This window comes from Scyliorhinus torazame, chromosome 12 (assembly GCF_047496885.1).
Source record: "Scyliorhinus torazame isolate Kashiwa2021f chromosome 12, sScyTor2.1, whole genome shotgun sequence".
Lineage (NCBI taxonomy): Eukaryota > Metazoa > Chordata > Chondrichthyes > Carcharhiniformes > Scyliorhinidae > Scyliorhinus > Scyliorhinus torazame.
In genome coordinates, this window is record NC_092718.1 from 183,749,765 (window position 1) to 183,771,956 (window position 22,192).

The 22,192-nt window shown below is 46.1% G+C and overlaps 1 protein-coding gene across 2 annotated transcripts in view; it reads left to right on the forward strand.

Moving 5' to 3' along the window:
* The window catches only part of ggnbp2 (gametogenetin binding protein 2), a 53,612-nt gene that overhangs the window by 16,721 nt on the left and 14,699 nt on the right, over window positions 1–22,192 (forward strand). For both annotated transcript variants that reach the window (XM_072469481.1, XM_072469480.1), the window contains exons 2-4: window positions 1,932–2,012; window positions 12,524–12,777; window positions 20,046–20,144. In XM_072469481.1, the coding sequence (XP_072325582.1) occupies window positions 1,932–2,012; window positions 12,524–12,777; window positions 20,046–20,144 (434 nt within the window). The remainder of the gene's footprint in view (window positions 1–1,931; window positions 2,013–12,523; window positions 12,778–20,045; window positions 20,145–22,192) is intronic.

The window sequence follows — 22,192 nt, forward strand, 5'->3', positions numbered from 1 at the left end:
GCCCTTGGAAAAAGCACCCTACTTAAGCCCACACCCTATCCCTGTAACCCCACCTAACCTTTTTTGGACACTAAGGGCAATTTATCATGGCCAATCCACCTAATCTGCACATCTTTGGACTGTGGGAGAAACCCACGCAGACACTGGGAGAACGTGCAGATTCCGCACAGATAGTTGCTGAAGCCGGGAATCGAACCGTGGACCCTGGAGCTGTGAAGCAACTGTGCCAACCACTGTGCTATGTATCTTGTTTGATTCCATTAAAGTTTAAAAGTTATACTTTTCAATCATCCAGTTTTCCCTTTGTCTTCTGCTCCCAATCCTCAACTTCCTTTTCCGAATACTACTAAAAGAAATACAAACTATATTCTGTCTCTAGTCCACTATCTGCAAGTTTAACAGGGATACATTGATTTGAGTCTTTGGGCATTTTATGCAAGCAAAGAGGGCCTCATCTCGGCCACCCTTGTTCTGGGACTGTCCCCTTGGTCAAGATTCCCCAGCCAAGGGAAGCATACTACTTAAATCTAGTTTGTTGAGCCCTGTAAGAATTTAGTCTGCTTCACAGATTGTTTCTCATTCATCAAGATTACAGACCCACTCTCCACAATCTCTCCTTCATAGGACAATCCTGCCATCCCAGGAATCAGTCTGGTTGTAGCCTGAATATAGGTTACATGCTAGAGGCTGAGAATGGAGTTGTTTTGAAGTGGCACTGGAAAAACAAGAGCAAGTTTGAGGTTTGGGGGTGAAGGTGGAAAACAGGGACAACCTTGATGGGATGGATATTATGCAGAAAGCTGCCCGTGAGCCTTTTTATCTCTTCTAGGAAGTGATTAGGGTCACAGGTGTGCTTTCGTTGTTGTAACTTGCTTCATTATGTCTGAGTCTGTATCTACTTGCTGGTACATCTACTTTTAGTTGGCATTTGGCAGCCAGTAATCGCTGCATTGAGGCCGGAACCAAGTCTTGGGTGTGGGGAGAATGTTCCTAGACTGAGCAGTTGACGTTGGAAAAGAACAGCCAAGTGTTTAATTTATAATGGTGCCATATCACATCGAAGATTAGGTTTCAGGGATTTCTAACAAAACAAAACGCTATATTTACTGTAATAACCACAACTTGGGTGTTCTGTATTAAATATTTAGAAATGGTAAATTCTTTGGTCTAATTTAGGTGACAATCCTTGTTAAGGCAAACTTAGCCTTGTAAGATCAATAAAACTGATTACATTCTAGCTTAGATTTACTGAAAATATTATAAACAAATTGCAGGTTTACTGAATATTTATTGACAATTGCAGATGTGTAGTGATCATAGTGTGGGTTTCTGTTGCATTATGTATGATGTATTGTTAATGCAAAAAATAGGGATTCTGGGCAGCACGGTGGCGCAGTGAGTAGCACTGCTGCCTCATGGCGTCCGAGGTCCCAGGTTCGATCCCAGCTCTGGGTCACTGTCCGTGTGGAGTTTGCACATTCTCCCCGTGTTAACGTGGGTTTCGTCCCCACAACCCAAAGGTGTGCAGGCTAGGTGGATTGACCATGCTCAATTGCCCCTAAATTGGAATAAATAAATTTATTTTTAAAAACAAATTCTAAATCAAGTGTTGTTTCTCTCTGAATAGGATTATTTGTTTTTTAATGTAATTTGACAATTGTGGTTTTTAAATTAGATGAAATACTTGCATGTGGCTAACTGACTAAAGAGTTGAAATAACTTTAAAGAAACCTTTTATAGAACACTGAAGACAAAATGTGAAGGTTCTGTACGATTAAAGACTTCTGTTATCTGACAAAAGTTGGGAAGGTTTTTGACCAAACAGCAGCCAGAAAATCACTAGTCCAGATTTTACAGTTTTTAGATGCCTTGCTCATTTCACGCAGTCCCTTTTTAGTATGGCCATTGACTGAGTTGAATTTTTTCTACAGATGGTAATGGAGTTCTCCGATAATATGTTGAACCTTGATGGTCACCAGATCAATGGTGCACAACTGAAACAATTTGTCCAGGTAAGCAAGAAAAATGTCCAATGGTCTTTATGTCCATATTCACTCCTACTGTAGAAAACCTTTAACACGTTAACACCATTAGACAGTAGAAAAATGTACTTGTATGAACTGTCATGCAGGGAAAAGGGCTGAGTGGGAATACTAAAGGAGTTGTATTCAGTCCCTTGTTTTTTGTTTGCCTGGATGCAGAAACCAAATATAAGCTTAAGTGAGCCTAAAATAAATCTGTGACTTAAGAGTAAGAATTTAAAGAACAGGTTAATCTAATGAATGCATTAATTGTAAAGTACTGCCCATGTGGAATGGGTAACCTTGTACAAAGTTTTAGAAAGCGTCCCAGGACTAATGTTCATTACTTTGTTGTAATAATGAAAAAAAGCAGTTGAAGGGTGACCATGTTTATATAAACGGGTGGTTATATTCAACACAGCAAGTATAATATATCAGGAATATTTGCGAATCTGAAGTTTGGTTATAGGTTGGGGATCAGAATGTTCTTCAGCTGTATAAAAGAACTAAATAGCTTTGATAAAAGCCAATGGGGCCAGAAGATGTTTAATCTTTGTGATTTTTCATTCTATGAAAGGTGATTGATATTAATCTACCAAGCAAGTAGACTAAACACTTGTTCAGAATGTAGTTAGATACTAGCTATTTAGATGTATTCGAGAGATATTTAATGTGCCTTTTTTATTGCAAATTTCTGGTTTTGCACAGTGGGCTTCACGTCCGGCTTGTAATGCAGAACAAGGCCAGCAGTGTGGGTTCAATTTCCGTACCAGCGTCCCCGAACCGGCAGCGGAATGTGGCGACTAGGGGCTTTTCCCAGTAACTTCATTGAAGCCTACTTGTGACAATACGTATTATGTTCTTCCATATTCTTTAATTTAAAAAAAAAAAAAAATTTATTAAAGGTTTTCATAAAATACCAATAACAAAATGAAAAAAAAGAACCCAACAGGGTTAGGTACAAAATACAATCGAGAAAAGCGACCCCCCCCCCCCCCCCCCCCCGTACATAAATAATAAATTAACATTAACACCCCGACTTAACACAACAGGTATATACACCCCCTCAGACCCTTCAGTGCCAATATCAAAAACAAAAATAGAGTAGGACCCCCCCCCCCCCCCACCACCACCATCACCACCCCCGAGCTGCTGCTGCCATTGACCAATGTTCTGCCAGGATGTCTAAGAACGGTTGCCACCGCCTAAAGAAGCCTTGTACCGACCCTCTCAAGGCGAATTTCACCCTCTGCAATTTAATGAACCCTGCCATATCACTGATCCAGGTTTCCACGCTTGGGGGGCCTCACATCTTTCCACTGAAAAAGAATCCTTCGCCGGGCTGCCAGGGACGCAAAGGCCAGAATTCCGGCCTCTTTCGCCTCCTGCACTCCCGGCTCCTCTGCCACCCCAAATATTGCGAGCCCCCAGCCCGGTTTGACCCTGGATCCTACCACCCTTGACACCGTCCTCGCTACGCCTTTCCAAAATTCCTCCAGCGCTGGGCATGCCCAGAACATATGGGTGTGGTTTGCTGAGCTCCCTGAGCACCGAACACACCTGTCCTCCGCCCCCCAAAAACGGCTCATCCTTGTCCAGGTCATGTATGCCCTGTGCAGTACCTTAAACTGTATGAGGCTGAGCCTCGCGCATGATGAGGAAGAGTTCACCCTCCCCAGGGCATCTGCCCACGTCCCTTCCTCAATTTCCTCTCCCAATTACTCCTCCCACATAGCTTTTACCTCCACCACCGTCGGCCGCCTCCTCCTCCTACTGCATCACTTGGTAAGTTTCCGAGATCCCTCCCCCCCCCCCGAGAGCGCCCTGTCCTGCACTGTGTGGCAGTAGCCATGGGAATTCCACCACGTGCTGTCTGGCAAACGCCATTACCTGAAGGTGTTCCCCAGGGGGAGCCCGTACTTCTCCTCCAGCTCCCCCAGGCTCGTGAACTTCCCGTCCACAATCAGGTCCCCCAACGTTCGTATTCCTGCCCTGTGCCACCCTGCAAACCCTCCACCTGTTCTTCCTGGGGCGAACTGGTGGTTCCCCCGTAATGGGGTCCACGCCCTCAGTGCCATAGCCAGGGGTTCAATCGCCAGTGCGAAGAGCAGGGGGGACAGGGGACACCCCTGTCTTGTCCCTCGGTGCAACCGAAAGTACTCTGACCTCCTCCTGTTTGTGGCCACACTTGCCATCGGGACCTTATACAACAGCCTAACCCACCTGACAAACCCCTCCCCAAACCCGAACCTCTTCAGCACCTCCCACAGGTACCCCCACTCTACCCTATCGAAGGCTTTCTCAGTGTCCATCACCACCACTATCTCCGCCTCCCCCTCCCTCGCCGGCATCATGATAACGTTCAAAAGCCTCCGCGCATTAGCGTTCAACTGTCTCCCCTTCACAAACCCCGTCTGGTCTTCATAGATGATCTGCGGCACTCGATCCTTGTGGCTAAGACCTTCGCCAGCATCTTGGAATCTACAGTTAGCAAGGAAATCGGTCTGTTAAGACCCACATTGCAGGGGATCCTTGTCCCGCTTCAGGATCAAGGAGATCAATGCCCGGGACATCGTCGGGAGCAAAGCACCCCCCTCCCTTGCCTCATTAAAGGTCCCGCCTAACAGCGGGCCCAACAGGTCCATATATTTTTAATAGAATTCGACCGGGAAACCGTCCGGCCCTGGTGCCTTCCCCGCCTGCATGATTCCTATCCCTTTGATCAGCTCCTCCAGCCCAATCGGGGCTCCCAATCCCGCCACCAGTCCCTCTTCCACCTTTGGAAACCTCAATTGGTCCAGGAAGGCCCATCCCTCCCTTCTCCCGTGGGGGCTCGGATCGGTACAGTTCCTCGTAGAAGTCCCTGAAGACACCATTGATGCCAACTCCACTCCGCACCACACTCCCTCCCCTGTCCTTGACTCCCCCGATCTCCCTAGCTGCGTCCCGCTTCTGAAGCTGATGCGCCAGCATCCGGCTTGCCTTTTCCCCATACTCTTAAATCGCCCCCTGGGCCTTCCTCCACTGCACCTCCGCCTTCCTGGTGGTCACAGGTTGAAATCGGCCTGGAGGCTACGCCTCTTCCTCAACAATCATTCCTCGGGCTCCTCCGCATACCTCCTGTCTACCCTCACCATCTCCTCCACCAGCCTCTCCCTCTCCTCCCTTCTCCCTCCGCTCCTTGTGGGCCCTAATGGAAATCAGCTCTCCCCTCACCACCGCCTTCAGTGCCTCCATACCATCCCCACTCGGACCTCCCCGTTGTCGTTGGACTCCAAGTACCTCTCTATACTTCCTCTGACCCGCTCGCTCACCACCTCGTCCGCCAACAGCCCCACCTCCAAGCGCCACAGCGGGAGCTGGTCCCTCTCCTCTCCCATCTCCAAGTCCACCCAATGCAGGGCGTGGTCCGAAATGGCTATTGCTGAATACACTGTATCTTCTACTCTCGCTCTCAGCACCCTACTCAAAACGAAAAAGTCGATTCGGGAATAAGCCCCTCCCACCTGGTCCATAAAACCCCCTCAGCACTCTAGCCGCCACCGGCTTCCTACCCGTCCTAGACCTGGAGCGATCCAGTGCCGGATCCAGCACAGTGTTCAAGTCTCCCCCCCCCCCCCCCCCCCATTATCAGGCCCCCCCACTTCCAAGTCGGGGATCCGACCCAACATACGCCGCATAAAACCCACATTGTCCCAATTCGGGGCATACACATTGACCAGTACCACCCTCTCTCCCTGCAACTTACCACTTACCATTATGTACCTACCGCCATTATCTGCCACAATGCTCGACTCCTCGAATGACACCACCTTTCCCACCAAGATCGCCACCCCTCGATTTTTGGCATTTAACCCCGAGTGAAACACCTGACCTACCCACCCTTTCCTCAGTCTTACCTGGTCTGCCTCCTTCAGGTGTGTCTCCTGGAGCATAACCACATCCGCCTTGAGCCCCTTCAGGTGCGCGAACATGCGGGCCTGCTTAACCGGCCCATTCAGTCCCCTTACATTCCAAGTTATCAGCCGGATCAGGGGGGTACCTGGCCCCTTCCCCTGCCAACTAGCCATTACCCCTCCTCAGCCAGCCACACGCCCGCACCCCACACCCGGCCCCCACTCGCGCCAGCAAATCCATGACCATAGCAGCAGCACCTCAACCCCTAGGACCCATCCTAGCTGATTTGCTCCCCCCCCCCCATTGCACTTCCGCACCTTCCAGCTTGGAGGTGAAACGTCGAAAAAGTGAAACACCGGGAAACGTCGAAAAAGTGCCGTTGGGGGCCCTGAAAGGAGCCCAAAAGTCCGTTCCAAGCGGGAGCTGCCGAACGTGCGGCTTCGCTCCACATCTGTTCTTCCATATTCAATGCACTGGTAGCTCCCATCAGATAACACATAGTGCCCAATATTGTTATTTGGTCGCAAGACCCTTCTTGGCTGAACATAATGTGACTCCTATTATTAGAATTGGGTAGTGTCTGTGCATGCCTATTGATCCGGGTGTCTCTAAATCTTCTGTCAGGTGGACTCTATAAAGTGACAGAATCTGAACAGTGAAGCTGGTAAACTGCTTTGCAGTTCATGTACAGACAGCCTTGCAGTTCATGTACAGACAGCCTAACAATGTAAAACACATTTCTTCCCAACTTAAATTTTGATCCTTTGCGATAAATAGTTCTGTCACCCTGTCATGGTGAGTAGGCTGAATCGGCTTTATTAAAGCCTTGCCCCTCTTGAATCTCACCAGCTGAACTCAATCATCGCGTTTTTATTCTTTTTGAGCCCACTTGTTGTGGTAGATTCTTTACCTGCACTGGGTAACTTGCCACTGCCAATAGTAAGTAGGAGGTCATTAAGCCTCTTGTGTTGGCTCTATGCAAAAGCAACAAATGCCCCCATCCAGTACTTGCTATTTTTTTAGTGCTGTCTCTCTTGCCCTATTCTGTGTAGCTTGGTTTTCTCTTTTAATATTGCTTTCTCATTCCCACACTACATTGGAACCAGTTCTGTTCAGTTACAACTCTCTGCTTTGTTCAGGTCTGATCTGGAACCAGGAAGACAACTTGACTACCCTCCATCCCCATCCAAGCTCCTATCACTACTACATTTCAATCTTCCTGCAGCGGCATGTAGGGCGACATGGTGGCACAGTGGTTAGCACTGTTGCCTCCGCTACAGGGACCAGAGTTCAATTCCAGCCTTGGGTGACTACGGAGTTTGCAGCCCCCCCCCCCAACCAAATGCTGCGTGCATTTCCTCCCAGGTGCTGTGGTTTCCTTCCACAGTCCAAAGGTGTGTAATTTAGGTGGATTGGCTGTGCTAAAGTTGCCTCTTGGTGTCCACAGATGTGCAGGTTAAATGGGGTTCCTGGGTTTGGGGGAGTGGGCTGACGTAAGGCACTCCGAGTCAATGCGCACACTATGGGATGAATGGCCTCCTTCTGGACTGTAGGGTTTCTATAGATTCCTGCTCCCTCTACAAATGAGCTAACCATTGTGTTGTGAACTTGGCACTGGCCATTCTCGCCATTGTTCAGAAATGATTATGGATTGGAGAGTGCAATGTACTCAGACTCTTGCACCAGCATGATCATCCTTGCCTACCTAGTGGTTACCATTGCCCCTCTGCCTCCGTAACCTTAAACTGCAGGGTGGCCAAATCTAAATGTTCTATCCACAAAATGCTCAACTTCGTAGATGTACTGCAGTGACACCAGCTACTGTCCAAGGTCCCTGGAGTTGAACCTGCTGCTGCGAGAAACACCTTCTGCACTTGGATGTCTAGAAATGTGCCCTGGAGTACACTCCCATGTGACTGAACTAGACTGTTAAATTCAGTAATAAAATAGTTGCCCACCAATCGGCTGCTTCTATAGTGCTCACAACTTTACAGAGAGATTGCCTGAAATGTTTTACTTGCTGTAGGTAATAAATTACTGAAATACGATTTCCGTTCCCTTTTTGTTTAATTTTAACTTTATCTGTACGATGTGATCGGTTACTTGAGCACTGGTTTCAATAATGTGATAAATTATCAAATTGATTTCAGTTCACTTTTCTACTAACTGATTAATCAAGTCATCTTTCTTGTGGATTCATCAGTGTATTCACCCATGTGACTTCTTGCCCTGGAGTAGATTCATGCTTTGCTTCCATCCTGGCTTGCTTTGTTTCTCTGCTCTAATCGTTGCCCAGCTGCCATAATGTGAGTGCAGGAATAAGCACCAACTCGTGTGAATGTCTTTTCTTGAACCCTGAAGTGTCATTGTCCCATGTTGTTAATAAATAATAGTTCTAAAAGCTACAAAATTGTTTGAGCATTAAGAGCAGGGTGTATCTTTGCAAATAACCCTAAATTCTGAACCTATAGAACCAAAGTTACAGCACCGAGGGAGACCATTCCGTCCATCTTGTCCATGCACCCTTCAGCTGCCTTGTTTCCAAACCCTGAGCAATCAAAACTCCTTATAGCTACACTGGTAACACTCTGGTAAAGCTCTTCTGCACTCTCTCCAGAGAAATTACGTCCTTCCTGTATGGTAACCAGAGTTACGCACTAATCCAGTTGTGACCTCACCAGTATTTTATACAATTCGAACATTATATCCGTATTTCTAAATTCTATACCTCTGTCAATGAAGGAGAGCATTCCATATGCTTCCTTTACAACTGTATCTGAACTGCTGCCGTATCTGAACTGCTGCCTTTGGGTGACCTGTGTACTTGTACGCCAAGATCTCTCCCTTCATCCACCCCTCTTGGTATATTCCCATTTACTGTGTATACTCTAAAACTGTTTGACCTCCCTAAATGCATGACCTCATTCATTTGTCACTTTATCACCCACTCAACCAACCCATCTATATAATTTTGTTCATACCAAAAACCTGTTGTAGCTTAAAACATATCTCGAGTCAAATGCTCATAATTATAAATTACTATGTATTTAACAAATGGAAGAGACCAAGTTTAACTTTAAAACAAAAACTCTGCCACAAACTTTACTGGACATTCCACACAAACTGTGGCTACAAGAATAGGTCAGAGACTGGGAATTCTGTGGTGTGACTGTCTTAATCCCTTTATCTGTAAAATATAAGTGAAGAGTGTTGGTTGGAATACTCTGGTAGGTGAGTTCAGCTGCTGCAACACTTCCAAACTCCATGCCAGCCTATTTAATTGACATGAAAAACCATTCACTTTCCGCCAGTGATTGTGTACCATCTACAAGATGCACTGCAGTATCTCACCAAAACACCTTCCAAACCCATGATTTCTACCACCTAGAATGACATGGGCAGCAGACACCTAATAATACCACCATCTGCAAGTCTCCCTCCAAGCTCCACTCAATCCTGATTTGGAAATATATTCCTGTTGCTTCACTGGCTGGATCAAAAACCTGGAACTCCATCCTTTTATAAAAAAATATATATATATATATTTTTTTTAAATCTCCTTTTTCACATTTTCTCCCAAATTTACACAACAATAAACAATGATGAACAAATGTAATGTTAATCCCCATATCAATAACAATGATCCCATCCTCCCACCAAACCCCCAAAAGCTACAACATCTGCCTCCGCGCCCGTTTCCAACCCCGGCTGGTCCGACACCCGGAATATGGCCTCCTGAGAGCCTGGGTCCAGTTTCACGTGCACCACTTTAGAGATTACCCTAAAAACCTCTTAGTAATCCTCCAGCTTTGGACAGGACCAAAACATGTGAACATGGTATGCCCCCCCCCCCCCCCCCCCCCCGCAGTGTTCACATACATCTTCTACCCCCTCAAAGAGCCGGCTCATCCTCGCCCTTGTAAGGTGCGCTCTATACAGCACCTTCAGCTGTATCAGCCCCAACCTCGTGCACGAGGTGGAGGCGTTCACCCTCCAAAGCACTTCACACCAGGACCCCTCCTCCATACCCTCTCCCAACTCTTCCTCCCACTTTGCCTTGATCCCTTCTAGCGCTCCCTTCTCCAGTCCCCCTGTCATCAGCACCACCTCCAGCAATGTGGAAGCCGGCTCTACTGGGAAGCTCTATATCTCCTTACTGGCAAAGTCTCAAACCTGCATGTATCTAAATATTTCCCCCTGCTCGAGCCCATACTTCGCTCCCAGCTCCTTCAATCCTGCAAAATGACCCTCCAGAAACAAATCTTTGTGTCCTAATTCCTTTCTCCTCCCATCTCCGAAAATTTCCACCCCACTTCCCATGCTCAAATCTATGGTTTCCCCCATATCGGCATTTCCCTTGACCCAGCCCCCAACCCGAAGTGCTGTCAGAATTGCCTCCAAATTCTCAACGAAGCCATTTGCTACGGGACTCGCTGAGTATCTCCCTGGGGGCGTCGGGAGCGGCACTGTCGCTAGCGCCTTCAATCCCGACCCCCTACCCGACCCATTGGGAGTTAAACCCTCTGACCCAGCTCCGTACCGTCTCCATATTTGCCGCCCAGCAATAATACATCAGGTTTGGAAGACCCAAACGACCTGCCTGCTTTCCTCTCTGTAGTAGCACCTTTTTAATTCTGGCCACCTTCCCTCATATGAACGAGGTAATCGTCCCTTCAGTCTCTCTTTATATTTAATAAAAAAAAAAAAAATTAAAAAAAAAAATGCCTTTGGCGGGAAAATCGACAGGCATTGAAAAATAAACCGGAATTGCGGTAGCACATTCATTTTAATCGCCTGTACCTGACCCGCCAGTCACAGAGGGTGACCATCCCAACTTGCCAGATCAGCTTTCACCCTCCACCAAACTAGAAATGTTGTACCTACGGAGCCCCCCCCCCCCATCTCGAGCAACCTGCACCCCCAGGTACCTAAAGTGAGTCCCTGCCTTATGGAATGACAACCCCACCCCTGGCCGAGACACCACAATTTTCACTTAAGTCTAGATTTGACTTGTACCCTGAGAAAGACCCAAACACCCGAAGCAGCTCCAGGATTCCCCCTATTGTCACCCTTGGTTCCGACACGTATAATAACAAGTCATCGGTAAATAAGGGCACCCGATGCTCTATTCTCCGCACTCCACCCCCCCCCCCCCCCCACTATCCCTTTTCATACCCCCAAACTTCTTAATGTGATGGCCAATGGCTCAATCGCGAGTGCAAACAGCAATGGGGGCATAGGACATCCCTGCCTAGTCCCACATCCCTGCCTAGTTCCACGATAGAGGAAAGTATTCTGAGCTGATGTTATTTGTGTGGACGCTGGCCCTCAGCTCCTCATAATAGCTTTACCCTCTCCACAAATTTGGGTCCAATTCCAAACCGCTCCAGAACTGCCATCAAGTACCTCCATTCTACCCGGTCAAACGCTTTCTCGGCACCCAATGCCAGAACCACATTGTTTCCTTCACCTCCGCCGGTACCATAACCACGTACAATACCCTCCTGTTCGAAAAAAGCTGCCTCCCTTGCTCAAACCCTGTCTGATCTTCACCTGTCGCCTTCGGGAGGCACTCCTAGCTTACCTGCCAGTACCTTCGCCAATATCTTTGCCTCCACGTTTAAAAGTGATATGGGCATATACAACCCACACTCCGTCGGATCCTTATCTTTCTTCAGTAACAGGGAAATCGATGCCTGCCCTAAAGTTTGTGGTAACACCCCCTTCCCTATCGCCTCCTCAAACATCCCCACCATCAGCAGTACCAGCTTATTTTTGAATTTTTAATAATATTCCACCGGAAACCCATCCAGCCCTGCCACCTTCCCTGACTGCATCCTCCCAATCTCATCTTTTATCTCCTACTCCACTATCGCCCCCTCTAATGTAGCCCTGTCCCCCTCTCCTAATCTCGGGTACTCCAGAAAGGAACCCCATCCTTAACAGCACAGTGGGTGTAACAACGCCATATGGACTGCAGCTGTTGAAAGCAGCTCATCACCAAGGGCAACAAATAATGGCCATGCCAGTAATTATCTCAACCCATGAAATTTTAAACATGAAAATGAAAATCGCTAATTGTCACCAGTAGGCTTCAAATGAAGTTAGTGAAAAGCCACTAGTCGGCACATTCCGGTGCCTGTTCGGGGAGGCTGGTACAGGAATTGAACAGAGCTGCTGGCCTGCCTTGATCTGCTTTAAAAGCCAGCTCTTTAGCCTTGTGCCAAATCAGTCCCTTGCAAAATGCTAAGCTATTTGCCAGTTTTTCCATCATACTTGGACCATTTTTGAAGTCATTCCAAATTCTAATTAATTTTATTTTGATTCTAGCTGAAAGTGAAAGCAGGAGTCTAGAATCTGTAGTCCATATTAAAATAGTTTTTTGACTGACAATGCAAGCATCTTAATTCAAAAGAAATTGCAATTTAAAAGCTTAGCTGCTTTCTTTGAAGAAGCCTTAATGCGCTAAGCTGCTGTATTTCGAGGTAAGTAATCAAGATCAACTGAAGAGTTTTTTCCAACAAAGATCTCCTGCATTTGTAATTTTAAGTATTTTTGATATATTTATGTATCATAGAATTGAGGTTTGAATAATTTTGTTTCAGCAACATGGCATGCTCAAGCAGCAAGATCTTAACATTGCTATGATGGTAACATCCCGTGAAGTCTTCAGTGCACTTTCGCAGCTTGTCCCATGTGTTGGATGTAGACGCAGTGTGGAGCGTCTTTTCTCCCAGCTAGTAGAATCTGGCAATCCAGCCCTGGAGCCACTTTCAGTGGGACCCACGGGAGTTCTGTCGGTAACTCGTGCCTGCATGACTGATGCAAAAAAGCTGTTCACGTTATTTTATGTGCACGGGTAAGTGAATTATTTTAGATCTGATTTTTATAACCCATTTTGCTAATAAATCATTGAGCTATTTATAATGTGCTTGTTTACTGACTGTATAATCCTTTGTTTCAAATCTACTCTGAAATGTGTTGAATAAAGTTGCCTGAACAGACTAACTCGTGCAGTAAACTAGGTTTTGCACATTGCTGTTGCCCCATGTTGCTCTATTTGAGAAAGGTGGTCTGAGTAGTTTGTTGACTGACTACCAATCAGATTTCAACTACATTAAGAGGCAGCAGATTGTTAATACATATGCTATACTGTATCGGAGGACTGGAGAATAGCCAATGTTGTTCCTTTGTTTAAGAAGGGTAGCAAGGATAATCCAGGGAACTGCAGGCCGGTGAGCCTTGCGTCAGTGGTAGGGAAATTACTGGAGAGAATTTTTCAAGACAGGATCTACTCCCATTTGGAAGCAAGTGGATGCATTAGTGAGAGGCAGCACTGTTTTGTGAAGGGGAGGTTGTGTCTCACTAACTTGATTAGAGTTTTTCGAGGAAGCCACAAAGATGGTTGATGCAGATAGGGCAGTGGATGTTGTCTATATGGACTTCAGTAAGGCTTTTGAAAGGTCCCTCATGGCAGACTGGTACAAAAGGCGAAGTCACACGGGATCACAGGTGAGCTGACAAGATGGATACAGAACTGGCTAGGTCATAGAAGGCAGAGAGTAGCAATTGAAGGATGCTTTTCTAATTGGAGGGCTGTGACTAGTGGTGCTCCGCAGGGATCAGTGCTAGGACCTTTGCTGTTCGTAGTATATATAAATGATTTGGAGGAAAATGTAACTGGTCTGATTAGTAAGTTTGCGGATGACAAAGGTTGGTGGAATTGTGGATAGCGATGAGGACTGTCTGAGGATACAGCAGGATTTAGATTGTCTGGAGACTTGGGCGGAGAGATGGCAGATGGAGTTTAATCCGGACAAATGAGGTAATGCATTTTGGAAGGTCTAATGCAGGTAGGGAATATACAGTGAATGGTAGAACCCTCGAGTATTGAAAGTCAAAGAGATCTAGGAGTACACGTCCACAGGTCACTGAAAGGGGCAACACCGGTGGAGAAGGTAGTCAAGAAGGCATACGGCATGCTTGTCTTCATTGGCCGGGGCATTGAGTATAAGAATTGGCAAGTCATGTTGCAGCTGTACAGAACCTTAATTAGGCCACAATTGGGAGTATAGTGTTCAATTCTGGTCGCTGCACTACCAGAATGATATGGAGGCTTTAGAGAGCGTGCAGAAGAGATTTACCAGGATGTTGCCTGGTATGGAGGGTGTTAGCTATGGGGAGAGGTTGAATAAACTTGGTTTGTTCTCACTGGAACGAGGGAGGTTGAGGGGCGACCTGATCGAGGTCTACAAAATTGAGGGGCATAGACAGAGTGGATAGTCAGACTTTTTCCCAGGGTAGAGGGGTCAATTACTAGGGGGCATAGGTTTAAGGGGCAACGTTTAGAGGAGATGTACGAGGCAAGAGAGGGTAGTGGGTGTCTGGAACTCGCTGCTGGAGGAGGTGGTGGGAGCGGGGACGATAGTGATGTTGAAGGGGCATCTTGATAAATACATGAATAGAATGGGAATAGAGGGATACGGACCCCGGAAGTGTAGAAGATTTTAGTTTAGACTGGCAGTATTGTCGGTGCAGGCTTGGTGGGCTGAAGGGCCTGTTCCTGTGCTGTACTTTTCTTTGTTCTTTGAAAAGTGATCTAGCGAAATTGATTCAGCAGGGAATAAATATGGGGTTTGACTCATAAATAGGGCAAGGTAAATTGAAGTGGTCATTCTTGTTGTTAAAACCTATTAAATTGAAAAATGCTGACTTATTACTCCTGATAATTTCAACTAAACTTTGTTTAATCGCCTGTATATCTAACTTTGAAATGTGTTGATGAGTTTGGCTCTGTAGTGAACTTGGGAGCTGTGTGGCAGTGAATTTAAAATCATTGGAGTTTGCACTGAGTGCTGAATTTGGTGCTTTTGAATGCGATAGTGAGAGTAGGGTGACCGAGGGAGTTGGGGGAGGAGGGAGTAAGGTGCTCCTTTCATTTTGTTTCTGACATTTCCGCAAAGAGAGCCAGGAGTTTACAGGAAGTGTAGCTGACTGGGAGCAGAGTCGGAGGGCAGAGATCTAGTTAGTCCACACGGCAGCTATATTCTGTAAGGTAAGAGGGGATGGAGGCTAGGCCAGTTACATGCTCCTCCTGTAGGATGTGGGTGGTGAGGGATACCACCGGTGTCCCCGCTGACTATACCTGCGGGAAGTGCACCCAACTTCAGCTCCTCAAAGACCGTGTTAGGGAACTGGAGCTGAAGCTGGATGAACTTCGGATCATCCGGGAGGCAGAGGGGGTGATTGAGAAGAGTTACAGGGAGGTAACCACACCCACGGTACAGGACAAGAATAGCTGGGTTACCGTCAGGGGGAAAAAAACAAACAGGCAGACGGTGCAGGGATCCCTCGTGGCCATTCCCCTTCAAAACAAGTATACCGTTTTGGATGCTGTTGGGGGGGATGACCTACCGGGGGAAGGCCCTAGCAGCCAGGTCTCTGGCACCGAGTCTGGCTCTGGGGCTCAGAAGGGAAGGGGGGAGAATAGAAAAGCAATAGTTGTAGGAGATTCAATGGTCAGGGGAATAGATAGGAGATTCTGTGGTCGCGAGCGAGACTCCCGGAAGGTATGTTGCCTCCCGGGTGCCAGGGCCAGGGATGTCTCGGATCGTGTCTTCAGGATACTTAAGGGGGAGGGTGAGCAGCCAGAAGTCGTGGTGCACATTGGTACCAACGACATAGGTAGGAAAAGGGGTGTGGAGGTAATAAACAAGTTTAGGGAGTTAGGCTGGAAGTTGAAAGCCAGGACAGACAGAGTTGTCATCTCTGGTTTGTTGCCGGTGCCACGTGATAGCGAGGCTAGGAATAGGGAGAGAGTGCAGTTGAACACGTGGCTGCAGGAATGGTGTAGGAGGGAGGGCTTCAGGTATTTGGATAATTGGAGTGCATTCTGGGGAAGGTGGGACCTGTACAAGCAGGACGGGTTGCATCTGAACCAGAGGGGCACCAATATCCTGGGAGGGAGGTTTTCTAGTACTCTTCGGGAGGGTTTAAACTAATTTGGCAGGGGAATGGGAACCGGATTTGTAGTCCAGCAACGAAGGTAGCCGATATTCAGGACGCCAAAGCATGTAATGAGGCAGTGGGGAAGGGAACACTGACAAAGGAGAGTACTTGCAGGCACGGAGATGGGTTGAAGTGTGTATACTTCAACGCAAGAAGCATCAGGAATAAGGTGGGTGAACTTAAGGCATGGATCGGTACTTGGGACTACGATGTGGTGGCCATCACGGAAACTTGGATAGAAGAGGGGCAGAAATGGTTGTTGGAGGTCCCTGGTTATAGATGTTTCAATAAGATTAGGGAGGGTGGTAAAAGAGGTGGGGGGGGGGTGGCATTATTAATTAGAGATAGTATAACAGCTGCAGAAAGGCAGTTCGAGGAGTATCACCCTATTGAGGTAGTATGGGTTGAAGTCAGAAATAGGAAAGGAGCAGTCACCTTGTTAGGAGTTTTCTATAGGCCCCCCAATAGTAGCAGAGATGTGGAGGAACAGATTGGGAAACAGATTTTGGAAAGGTGCAGAAGTCATAGGGTAGTAGTCATGGGCGACTTTAACTTCCCAAATATGGAGTGGAAACTCTTTAGATCAAATAGTTTGGATGGGGTGGTGTTTGTGCAGTGTCCAGGAAGCTTTTCTAACACAGTATGTAGATTGTCCGACCAGAGGAGGGGCAATATTGGATTTAGTACTGGGTAATCAACAAGGGCAAGTGATAGATTTGTTAGTGGGGGAGCATTTTGGAGATAGTGACCACAATTCTGTGACTTTCACTTTAGTAATGGAGAAGGATAGGTACGTGCAACAGGGCAAGGTTTACAATTGGGCGAAGGGTAAATACAATGTTGTCAGACAAGAATTGAAGTGCATAAGTTGGGAACATAGGCTGGCAGGGAAGGACACAAGTGAAATGTGGAACTTGTTCAAGGAACAGGTGCTACGTGTCCTTGATATGTATGTCCCTGTCAGGCAGGGAAGAGATGGTCGAGTGAGGGAACCATGGTTGACAAGAGAGGTTGAATGTCTTGTTAAGAGGAAAAAGGTGACTTGCGTAAGGCTGAGGAAACAAGGTTCAGACAGGGCATTGGAGGGATACAAGATAGCCAGGAGGGAACTGAAGAAAGGGATTAGGAGAGCTAAGAGAGGGCATGAACCATCTTTGGCGGGTAGGATCAAGGAAAACCCCAAGGCCTTTTACACATATGTGAGAAATATGAGAATGACTAGAGCGAGGGTAGGTCCGATCAAGGACAGTAGCGGGAGATTGTGTATTGAGTCTGAAGAGATAGGAGAGGTCTTGAACGAGTACTTTTCTTCTGTATTTACAAATGAGAGGGGCGATATTGTTGGAGAGGACAGTGTGAAACAGATTGGTAAGCTCGAGGAAATACTTGTTAGGAAGGAAGATGTGTTGGCCATTTTGAAAAACTTGAGGATAGACAAGTCCCCCGGGCCTGATGGGATATATCCAAGGATTCTATGGGAAGCAAGAGATGAAATTGCAGAGCCGTTGGCAATGATCTTTTCGTCCTCACTGTCAACAGGGGTGGTACCAGGGGATTGGAGAGTGGCGAATGTCGTGCCCCTGTTCAAAAAAGGAACTAGGGATAACCCTGGGAATTACAGGCCAGTTAGTCTTTCTTCGGTGTTTGGCAAAGTAATGGAAAGGGTTCTGAAGGATAGGATTTCTGAGCATCTGGAAAGACACTGCTTGATTAGGGATAGTCAGCACGGATTTGTGAGGGGTAGGTCTTGCCTTACAAGTCTTATTGAATTCTTTGAGGAGGTGACCAAGCATGTGGATGAAGGTAAAGCAGTGGATGTAGTGTACATGGATTTTAGTAAGGCATTTGATAAAGTTCCCCATGGTAGGCTTATGCAGAAAGTAAGGAGGCATGGGATAGTGGGAAATTTGGCCAGTTGGATAACGAACTGACTAACCGATGGAAGTCAGAGTGGTGGTGGATGGCAAATATTCAGCCTGGATCCCAGTTACCAGTGGCGTACCGCAGGGATCAGTTCTGGGTCCTCTGCTGTTTGTGATTTTCATTAATGACTTGGATGAGGGAATTGAAGGGTGGGTCAGTAAATTTGCAGACGATACGAAGATTGGTGGAGTTGTGGATAGTAAGGAGGGCTGTTGTCGGCTGCAAAGAGACAGATAGGATGCGATGCTGGGCTGAGAAGTGGCAGATGGAGTTTAACCCTGAAAAGTGTGAGGTTGTCCATTTTGGAAGGACAAATATGAATGCGGAATACAGGGTTAACGGTAGAGTTCTTGGCAATGTGGAGGAGCAGAGAGATCTTGGGGTCTATGTTCATAGATCTTTGAAAGTTGCCACTCAAGTGGATAGAGCTGTGCAGAAGGCCTATGGTGTGCTCGCGTTCATTAACAGAGGGATTGAATTTAAGAGCCGTGAGGTGATGATGCAGCTGTACAAAACTTTGATAAGGCCACATTTGGAGTACTGTGTACAGTTCTGGTCACCTCATTTTAGGAAGGATGTGGAAGCTCTGGAAAAGGTGCAAAGAAGATTTACCAGGATGTTGCCTGGAATGGAGAGTAGGTCTTACGAGGAAAGGTTGAGGGTGCTAGGCCTTTTCTCATTAGAGCGGAGAAGGATGAGGGACGACTTGATAGAGGTTTATAAGATGACCAGGGGTATAGATAGAGTAGACAGTCAGAGACTTTTTCCCCGGGTGGAACAAACCATTACAAGGGGACATAAATTTAAGGTGAAAGGTGGAAGATATAGGAGGGATATCAGAGGTAGGTTCTTTACCCAGAGAGTAGTGGGGGCATGGAATGCACTGCCTGTGGAAGTAGTTGAGTCGGAAACATTAGGGACCTTCAAGCAGCTATTGGATAGGTACATGGATTATGGTAAAATGATAGTGTAGATTTAATTGTTCTTAAGGGCAGCACGGTAGCATTGCGGATAGCACAATTGCTTCACAGATCCATGGTCCCAGGTTCAATTCCAGCTTGGGTCATTGTCTGTGCGGAGTCTGCACGTCCTCCCCGTGTCTGCGTGGGTTTCCTCCGGGTGCTCCGGTTTCCTCCCACAGTCCAAAGATGTGCGGGTTAGGTGAATTGGCCAATGATAAATTGCCCTTAATGTCCAAATTGCCCTTGGTGTTGGGTGGAGGTGTTGAGTTTGGGTAGGGTGCTCTTTCCAAGAGCCGGAGCAGACTCAAAGGGCCGAATGGCCTCCTTCTGCACTGTAAATTCAATGATAATCTAGGACAAAGGTTCGGCATAATATCGTGGGCCGAAGGGCCTGTTCTGTGCTGTATTTTCTATGTTCTATGTATGTCTCCCTGTGAGTTGTGAAGCAGAGGTGCCTAGATCAGTCGGGATAATTTCAACAGTGTTGAATATAATACTGTTATAACTAAAAACACACATTGGCTGAAATGAGCAATTATTGAAGTTGACCAGTTCAATTTCACAAAAAAGAACATTTTAATGGTTGTCGACTTTTGATCCATTTTAAATTTTCAAAATGATTTTAATGTGCCATTTTAATTGACTTGGCTGAATCTATAGCTATTCAAAAACAAATAACTTTATAATTCTGCCATAATGAAAGCCAAGCCCAGAAGCCGACCTATGTTTTGAAGGCATGGGACTTTGTTTTCTTTTTCCTCACCTTTGTTACCTACGTCGCTTTGCAGTAGGGTTAGGATGCTTTTTAAATGTTTCTTGCCTGTTTTTATTTTATTTTTTTTTAAACTGCATATACTGGAGCCTGACCTTTGCCTTGGTGTTTATCAAATGAGGGATGATGTAGAAGGACATGCACACAGCAAATTATTTTGGGTCCTTTTTTCTTTGGTTCAGCAAGTTCGAACCACGATAACAGTTGGAGGGTCTTGAAACAGCATTTTTGTATGTGTAATCCAACATCAAAATTGTAGGCTACGTGTAAACAACACAGTTCCGTACCAGCCTCTCCGATCAGGGGCCGTAATGTGGCGACTAGGGACTTTTCACAGTAACTTCATTTGAAGCCTACTTGTGACAATAAGCGATTTTCATTTCATTGCAGAAGATATTGCAGAATGTTTGTTTTTGTCAATGAAAGTTCTGTACTGTTAAATTCTGAATAATTTCTTCTTAGGTCCAAACTGAATGAGACTATTGATGCAATTCCTAAAAGTAAAAAGAATAAAAGATGTCAATTACATTCGTTAGATACGCACAAGCCAAAACCTTTAGGGTAAGTAATACCAACAGTTTTTCTGTGCTAGATTTATAATGAAAATTAAAAAAAAAATACAACTGCTCTTCTATTTTCCTTGGCTATAAATCTAACCTATAAAGCCAATCTCAGTTGTAGGAGACAAGGATTTAACCACTCTTGAATGCAGTGGTTAAGTCAGTCAGGATAATTTGACTGTTCTTGGTTAGTTACTGGTGTTTGCTATTTTGGTTCAAAGGTTAATTATTAAGTTAATTTGGTTATCAAGGGACATTTCTGAAATACTTGCTTTATTTGCTCATGTCTAATAGTTTTAATGAAATTTTAATATTTCTGTGCATAAATTAATTTGCAGTAATGACCAATGGTTCAAAGAAACATTTGCTACCGACGTGCTGGTCCCATTGAAGTAAACGTGAGGGTGGGAGGAGACATTTTTCAGTTGCTGTGGTATCCGTTTGGTGCAAGGCCTGAATTGAAGACTAGTGGCACATCATGATGCATAATTTAGAGTTATTGGACCTAACTTAATTTTGCATTATCAATACTTTAAAAAGTTACTTGTATCTGCATCGTATAGTTTTAAAAACAAATTTAGCATACCCAATTCATTTTTTCCAATTAAGGGGCAATTTAGCGTGGCCAATCCACCTACCCTGCACCTCTTTTGGGTTGTGGGAGCAAAACCCACGTAAACACGGGGAGAATGTGCAAACTCCACACAGACAGTGACCCAGAGCCGGGATTGAACTTGGGACATCGGTGCCGTGAGGCAGCGGTGTTATCCACTGCACCACCGTGCTGCCTTTGCATCGTATAGTTAACCTTTACCTTTATGGTTCAGTTTTTATAACCTGATTTTCAGTGTAGCAATGAAATCTGCTCTGCGGTGCTTCTAATCCTGCAGCAGTGAAGGTTGGATATTTTCAAAAGTAAGTGTAATATGCTCGATTGGCACTTTTATTCACCAGTTTCATCTGCATATCCGTTACCTCAGCTCCATTTCTATGCTGGTGGGGACGACTTATCCACCTGAAATATTGGCACATTTTTGTTGTCCTAGAACATATAGTGCAGAAGGGAGGCCATTTGGCCCATCGGGTCTGCACCGACCCACTTAAGCCCTCACTTCCACCCTATCCCTGTAACCCAATAGCCCCTCCAAACCTTTTTGGTCACTAAGGGCAATTTATCATGACCAATCCACCTAACCGCGTCTTTGGACAGTGGGAGGAAATTGAGCACCCGGAGGAAACCCGTGCAGACTCTTCAGACAGTGACCCAGCGGGGAATCAAACCTGGGACCCTGGTGCGGTGAAGCCACAGTGCTAGCCATTTGTGCTACCGTGCTGCCCATTGTCCTGCATTGTTCTTTCCAACTACTGTCATGGAGTTGAGGAAATACTTGGAACAATATCTGAATTCCTCTATATATCCAGTGTTTGCGGCTTACCATAAGGTAAGAGGCAAGCAACTGGTGCTGAACAACGGAAACTAATGGAACCATTCTTTAGCAGGCTGTATCATGATCAGAATGATGGTGCTAATCTACTCCTGGTGACTTGGGACAGCTCAAGTGTTCCTTTATCTACTTGGTGGGTGCCCAAACCCCCACATTTGGCCAGCTGCTGACTCTGGTAGATTTGGGGTGAGGAGACAGTTTTGTTATGCTCTTGACGTAGCATAAGCTGCTTCTCTGACAAAGGAAGGTTCAGACTTGGAGATAGTTTTAACACGTTTATTAAACTATTTACAATTCTCCTACTTGGATTCAACGCTACTGTTAATCCTGCTATAGCTACTCAGACTAACAAACCAGTCTGCTACAATCCATGTGGTGGGAGTGATGTTCAATCAACCCTGTGTCTGTACTCCGAGTCTCTGCTGAAAAGACTGAGCATATGTGATGTGTCCTTTTATATGGGTTGGTGTAATGCCCTCCTGTGGTAGTGTCACCTCTTGTGTGTATCGTGAATTCCCATTGGTCGTGTCCTATCTTACTGACCCATTGGTCGACTGTCTGTGTGTCATGTCTCTGGTGTTCCCTCGAATGTCTAGCTAGGTGT